Raw genomic sequence first — 7,756 nt, 5'->3', positions numbered from 1 at the left:
CATCCGATTCTCCAGGCAAGACTACTGGAGTGGGTTGTCATTTCCTCCTCCAGGGGAGCTTCCCAACCCAAGGATCAAACACACATCTCCTGAGGCTCCTGCATTGCAGGAGGATTCTTTACTATTGAGCCACTAGGGAAGCCCAACCTCCTGTTAGATACCATATTTTAAGGTAACATCATTTGTATAACATGCAAGTTGGACCACTTGTGACTATAGAAAAAGTCTCTTTCTACTTTGTCCTTTGTCTAAACTCTGGCTTTCTTCTCTGATAATATCCAGGAAATGCCACGACGGATTTCCTTGGTCTTAATGCTGTAGACAATGGGATTGACAACAGGTGGTAAGAAGAGGTAAGCATTGGCCATCATAGCATGGAGCAAAGGGGACACATGATATCCAAGGCGGTGCACCATGGACAAGCCAATCATAGGCACATAGTAAGAGAATACAGCACAGACATGTGAGCTACATGTGCTGAGTGCTTTCCTCCGCCCCTCCCCAGTGGCAATGCTTAGTACAGTGTGGAGTATGAACCCATAGGAGACCACAATGAGGAGTGAATCAAGCCCAAAGGTGGAAGTAACGATGAAAAGCCCATAGATATTGTTGATAGTAGTGTCCCCACAAGGCAGGTGGATAAGGTTGGGGTGAAGACAATAGGAATGGGAGAGGATATTATGACCGCAGAAGGTCAGGTGCCTTAGGAGAATGGTCAGTGGGGCCATGAGCACAATGCTTTTCAACCCAATACTAGCTGCCATGCCAAAAATGCGGGGCACAGTTAAAATGGCTGTATAGCGCAGTGGGTTGTAGATGGCCACAAATCGGTCAACAGACATGGAGAGCAACACAGCAGACTCCATAATGGAGAAAGAATGGATGGAGAACATCTGGAGAAGGCATGCACTGAAACTAATCTCGGTGATACCAAAAAGGAAAACACCTAGCACCGTAGGCAGAGTGGATGCAGAGACACCGACTTCAACCAGTGCCAGCATGGCAAGGAAAAGGTACATGGGCTGGTGTAGGGCAGTGTCTGTCCTGATGACATGAAGAATGGTGCCATTCCCAAGGAAGATGATAGTGTACATCAAGCAGAAGGGGATGGATATCCAGATGTGCTCTGCCTCCAGTCCTGGGATGCCAACCAGAATGAACGTTGTAGGTAGGGCCTCCAAAGTACTACTGGAGTTCCTCATGTTGAAATCTCATTCAGTAAAGTCAGTGCTTCCTTGATAATTAAAGGCAAACTAGTGAGATGACATTATAGTGGAGACTGACTCCTGGACACTAAGGAAAGGGAAGAACAAGACAAAGTCACAGATTAATGTGGTTAAATGTCTCATGCTTGAAAACTGATGATCATTATCTGGGAATTCCCACTTACAAAGAGGTGATAGTATCCAACAGAAGGAAGTTCAAGGTTAGTAGAAAATTTTCCCTATAAATGGTAGTGCCCCTTGAATCTGCTAAGGGAGAAATGGCTGTCAAGTCGGTATGAAAATGCCTGAGCCTGGAAAGCTGCTGGAGAGAAGGCATGTGTAGGCAATCTCAGCATACTGTCTGCTGTGCTTAGTCACTCAGTCCTATATGACTCTTTTCTGTCCATGAGGATTCTACAGGCAAGAATACTGAAGTGGGTTGCCATGCCCTCCTCTAGGGAATCTTCCCAATCCGGAGATTGGACCCAGGTTTCCATTGCAGGTGGATTCTTTACCAACTGAGCTACTAGGGAAGCCCAGCATAAGATATGGGATAATGTTAGTAATAGATGAATACAGATATTTTTGGAAAGTATCTAGATATAAGGCAAAAGGTCACTATATAAAAAAAGTGAAAAATACCTGATAAACATATATAGATATATAAATAATTGAGTTCCAAAGCAAGCCTGAGAAGTGGTGATGACCAGAGCCTGGAGCCAGAGTCCAAAAAAGTTAAACTAGAAAAGAATAGAACTTGGACACTCGCTGGTGTTAGCTGTTTTGGGCTTTGAAAGGACTAGGAAGCACCATCATAGATTATGCGTAAAGGACAGAATAAGGTAGGAACAAAAGTTGGTGTATTAGTATGGAGACGTTCTGGTTCATGAAAAGACTGCTATGATGGTCTTCACAATCTTTCAAATCACGGTTCTCAGAGACAACTGATCTGACCCACTGGGACTTCTTTCTGGTTCAGACAAATCTCTGAATATATTGCAACAAAAATGGAAACCTAAGCAGACTGTCAAGGAAGGTTTTCTTGGGCAGGAGAGGAAGGCAAGATAAAATGACTTCTCTAAATTGAGTCCGTTGAAGCTGAGCACTGTCTAGATCAGAAATAACAATAGAGTTCTAGACTGGCAGGGTAGGAGAGGCTCTACAGGCATTTTTCAACTCATTCACCCAACACACAGACACATACCCACACACATATCTACTCACATGTTTGCACATGCACATATTTCCACCCTTACTGAAATCCTGTCTGAACTTCCATGATGTGAACTATTATCCAGCCACTGCTGAATAAAGGACCATGGCAACACAGATTCCTGGAGAGATCTTCCCAGAAAATCTCGGCAACTTTCAACTGCAGGTCAAAAAACATACTTTCCCCTATAAGTAGTCAAATGCAATCACCAAATGCCCTGGTCTTCTCTCTAAGCTAGTTAAATTATGTTAAGTGTTGCAAAAGGAAAGTTCATAATACAATGAGAAGGAACTAGAAGGAAAAAACCTACTTTATTCTAAGAGTCAGGGAAACCTATCTCAGAAAGTAACATTTCAGCTATTTCTCGAGGAATTAACGGACATTTTTCAGGCTAAATGAAGAATTTAACTGTAACAAAATATAGAAAAAATTACCACACTGTGAGTACATAAGGCCCTACATTGTCAAAGACTAAAATAATTGAGGAAGTGAAAACTATTGATGTAATATGATAACAAAATTGTTGATTTTCCCATAATTTTACTTTCATGAAAATATGAGAAGAAAAAATGAAATAAAAGACCATTGTCTGCCTAAATCCAGGATCCTTGTGCACCTGTCTTGGTCTGATGCAGTTTACCTCATTAAGTATTAGCTTGGGTAAAACTCTGTGTCATGGGTTGTACTAAAATTTAAGGCATGGAATTTCAGGAACACATTATTGACCTCAAGAAATTATCATTCTTATCAGAACTTCCTTTGGTTGAGAAACTTGAGAGATACTTCTGAACCCTACTTGTAATGATCTTTTCCCTGTTCTCTCCTCACCTCCAGATGGCTAACATAACTTTCTTTACCCTTTCAAGGACCAAATATAGGTCTGTCTCTGGATAGAATCTGCCTGTCAATGCAGGAGACACAAGAGACTCATGTTCGATCCCTGGGTAGGAAAGATCCCCTGGAGAAAGGCAAGCGATCCACTCTGATATTCTTGCCTGGGAAATCCCAAGGACTGAAGAGTCGGATGCAACTGAGCACATACCACCGAGAAAAGCGGTTCTTCTACGTGTAGCCTCACTGTACTCTTAATCCTACTGCACCCTATTTCTTGCCTATCTCACTCCCAGTGACCAGATATTTGGAAGGGACAGTCTTGAAGGATACTTGAATCTAGGATTTCCCCTCCCCTGTTAGAAGCTGTCTTCTCTGCTTCTTCATGCTCTCTTTTGTTTTCTTTCTTTTTTCCCTTACCTTTATTTATTATTATTAGTATTGCTGTTTTTCATTCTTCCTATCTTCAAGAATCTTCTCAGACAAAATTCAGGTCTTTTTAAAGAAGATATTAAGAGGCAATGATTCCCCTGAGTTTAGGATTTGTATGACAGGAGTGTTTCAGTTTTAGAGAGGTTAAAAGGCATAATTTAGTCTATTGCACCAGAGAAGGAGAAGGCAATGGCACCCCACTCCAGTGTTCTTGACAGGAGCCTGGTAGGCTGCTGTCTATGGGGTCGCACAGAGTCGGACACGACTGAAGCGACTTAGCAGCAGCAGCAGCAGCAGCAGCAGCAGCAGCAGCAGCAGCAGCAGTCTATTGCACACATAAGAAACAACAAATCCTTAGAAAGAAAAGTATGCAATCCAGTTCATACTACATCTCTGAAAGTGAACAGAATTAGAAATGAATGCTATGTGCAGAGTACCTTTATTTACTTAAGCATCTGTAAAGCTTTATTTCTTTATGTTTAAAGAGAGAGATATTAATACCTACATCTCAGGGTGGCTCTAGGTGTTTAATGTGAGCTTTGAGGAGTCACTGAATGTTATTACCCCTTGCTCTTTCTATCTCCACCCTCAGGCGTTATCAGAAGGAGTCATCCAAAGTCAGTTTGTCCCCACATATCTATTAATATTGATATATTTTTGTCTTTGTCTCACTCATACTCAGACTATATCTGTGAGGGAAACAAGGACACAAGGACTTTCCACTTAACAGATGAGAATATAAAGAAGACATATACATTGCATGGCCAACTGAAGATAGTACGATGACTAAACTCTTTCTGAAATCCATGACAGTTGGATGTTTTTATTTTGTTCTTCATCTGCTACCAAGTTTAGAAAAATCTCATCCTGTCACACAGGCTCAGGAAGCTAGAAAAATGGCCACTGACTATGGAAATATATAGAGGGCAAATTGCGAGGTAGAGTTGAGACTCTTGGCAACTGCTTCTGAAAGCTGCTTCAGGAGGCAGGGCTGGAGATTATGGGCTTGAGTACTCACCGCAAACAGACCTGACCTCTGAACATCAAGTAGGACTAGGGAGCTCAGTTTACCAAGTCCCAGCCATCTTGGCTTTAATACTTCCCTCATCCTAGGGTGATGCTGTGCCCTTCTTTGTAAGCTGATCAGCTCTGGTGAGTGGAGGAAGAGAGAGGGACTTGGGTTCCCTGAGGAGAAATTGCTTAGGTAATTACATCACTTCTTTTCAATGTCCAGGGATCCTTGAAAGAAACAAGTAAGTGTACTGAGTCAGTACCTCTGTGAAATGAGTATAATAATAGTAGTAATAATTGAATGCATCCTGTATGAAAATGAGATAATTCATATATACGGATTGCTTAGAAAAGTGTCTAGATTATCAGAAGTACATCATAAGGGCTAGCTATTATTATAACTATTATAAGAAAATTATATCCCAGAGAAAGTATATATTCCTCTACTATGATCATTGACTATGGCTTTCACAAATATATATTTGATATATAAGGACCAAGGTACAAAAATGTTGATATCCATAAATATCAAGGATGTTTAATATCAGGAGATGACAGGATCCAAGGGGTTATATTATTGTGAGAAAAAGTTCCAGATTGAGTTAGGGTCAAGGGAAGGGGAGATTGGTCAGAAAGGTATGATGAATAGGGCTTCCCAGCATAAAATGACAGTGGAAGAGCTAGTAGAAAGTGAGCATTTCCAGAATCCAATGTTAAAATGATTTAAAATTGCTGAGCAAAATGAGTTTTGATTATATGTAGATGGCTGCTTCATTTGCTAATTTTCTGACTGACAAGAGGGAAAAAAAGAGTTGGCTTAGAAATTCTACCTTTTATAGAACCTTTTTAAAATTATTGAGGTATAGTTGGTTTACAATGTTGTGTTAGTTTCTGCTTTACAGCAAAGTGGAATATATATATGTGTATATATAGAGAGACCGCAGCCTGCCAAGCTCCTCTATCAGCGGGATTCTCCAGTCATGAATACTGAGGATTACTGCTGAGGACAAAAAAAAAAAAATGAGTGTGACTGCTCATTGTTAATGTACCTGGTCAATATAGTGCTATAATTGCAATATATAGTGATTCCTCTAATGGTTCTGGGAAAAGGAAATTGAAAAAAAATTTTCTGGAAATTATTCACCTTTTGAGATGCCATTAAGAACATTTTTAATTCATGGGAAGAGGTCAAAATGTAAACATTAACAAGAATCTGAAAGAAGTATTAACCCTGAGTAATTTGGAGGGGTTCAGGACTTCAGTGGAGAAAGTAAGTCCTGTTAAGGTCGATTTAGCAAGAGAGCTAGAATTAGAAGTGCAGCCTGCAGATGTGACCAAACTGCTGCAACCTCAAGATGAAAATTTAATGGATGAGGTGCCACTTCTTAGAGATGAGCAAAGAAAGTTATTTCTCAAAATGAAATCTACTCCTGGTGAAGGTGCTTTGAAACTAAAACAAAGAATTTAGAATATTACATAAACTTAATTGATAAAGCAGTGGCAAGGTTTGAGATTGACTCCAATTTTGAAAGCAGGTATACTTTGGGTAAATTACTATCAGAAATCAAACATACTATAGAGAACTGCTTCATAAAAGGAACAGTAGACTGATGCACGTTAATGTACTTTACAAAAATTGCCACAGCCTCCCCAAACTTCAGCGACCACCACCCCGATCAATCTGCAGCCATCAACATGGGGGCAAACCCCTCCAGCAGCAAAAAAATCAAGACTCACTGAAGGTTTAGCTAATAATTAGCATTTTTTTAGTAATAAAATATTTTTATTAAGCTATGTACATTGTTCTTTAGACCTAGTTCTATTGCACACTTAGTAGACTATGGTATAGTATAAACATAACTTTTTGTACATTGAGAAACCAAAGAAAAAATGTGTGACTTTTTTTTATTGTGATATTTACTTTACTGTTGTCTGGAACCAAACCCACAATATCAGCAAGATATGCCTATATATTGTATTATGAAATCATGTATTGACCTTTTTATTTTAGTAGTAGACAAATCTGTTAAGAGAAAAATAACCTTGATTAGAAACAAAATTCAGATACAGCCTAATTAAGTAAAAAATAAAAATTATCCATATCTTTCTTTGGCTGATATAAACATAAGAGATAAGGAAATATGTGTAGACCTGTATTCATTCATTCAATAATTAATTTATTCATCCACCAAATATTTACCAAGTAGCTAGTATATTTCAGGCATGTCTGGAATCACTGGAGGTACCTAATGAGAAGAGAAGACACAGTCCATGCCTTAATAAAATTAAAGTATAGTGGACCAGAGAGGCATTTAAAAGGTAAAGCAATATAAAAATAATTACTTGATTACAACTGTGATGTGTGGGATGAGACAAACAGTAAGAAGTAACAAATATGACTAGTCTTCATAGCCACGAATGCTACTATGGGAAAGATAGAAACAGGCCAGTAGGAATCCAAGAAAAATAAGGTATCAGAAAAATTTCCCTTCCCATATTACCTTGCTAACATTCAGTCTACAATGACTCAGACTCAGTCAGCTTCTTGGGGCTGGTGCATGGGGATGATCCAGAGAGATAATATGGGGTGGGAGGTGGGAGAGGGGATTCAGGATTGGGAGCTTGTATACACCCGTGGTGGATTCATGTCATGTATGGCAAAACCAATACAGTATTGTAAAGTAAAATAAAGTAAAAAAAAAAAAAACCCTCACATTTCAAAATCTCAAGTGGACAAAGGATATCCTAGCATTAACAAACATCTCCTCTGCTTTCCATGTCATCATCTTCATAAGACATTTTCCAATAAGGTCTTAGCAGGAGAATTGTGGAGGAGCTGGAAGGCTTTAAGCAATACTGAGAACGTATTTGCTCCACTCATGATGAAGGTTGGAAGCTGAACGAGCATAACAAAGGGTTATGAGCGTTCACCGAGTACCTGAGGCTGGGAACGGATAACAAAGTGTTATACGCCCGGCCTTGAGCCGTTCGAAGGCTTCCTTCTGACCACCTGTTTCTGGGAGCAAGGACTGTTGTTTCATGATGAGACTCCCTTTAGAGTTTC

The 7,756-nt window shown here is 39.7% G+C and overlaps 1 protein-coding gene across 1 annotated transcript; it reads right to left on the bottom strand.

The window, feature by feature from the left end:
- Window positions 249–1,202, bottom strand: LOC102180954 (olfactory receptor 51J1-like). The gene has a single exon (XM_005689904.3). It carries the CDS (start codon window positions 1,200–1,202, stop codon window positions 249–251), a length of 954 nt encoding a protein of 317 aa, XP_005689961.3.

Source organism: Capra hircus, chromosome 15 (assembly GCF_001704415.2).
Source record: "Capra hircus breed San Clemente chromosome 15, ASM170441v1, whole genome shotgun sequence".
In the NCBI taxonomy this organism is placed as follows: Eukaryota; Metazoa; Chordata; class Mammalia; order Artiodactyla; family Bovidae; genus Capra; species Capra hircus.
The sequence above is the reverse complement of the archived record's forward strand: the minus strand, read 5'-3'. Positions and strand labels throughout refer to the sequence as shown.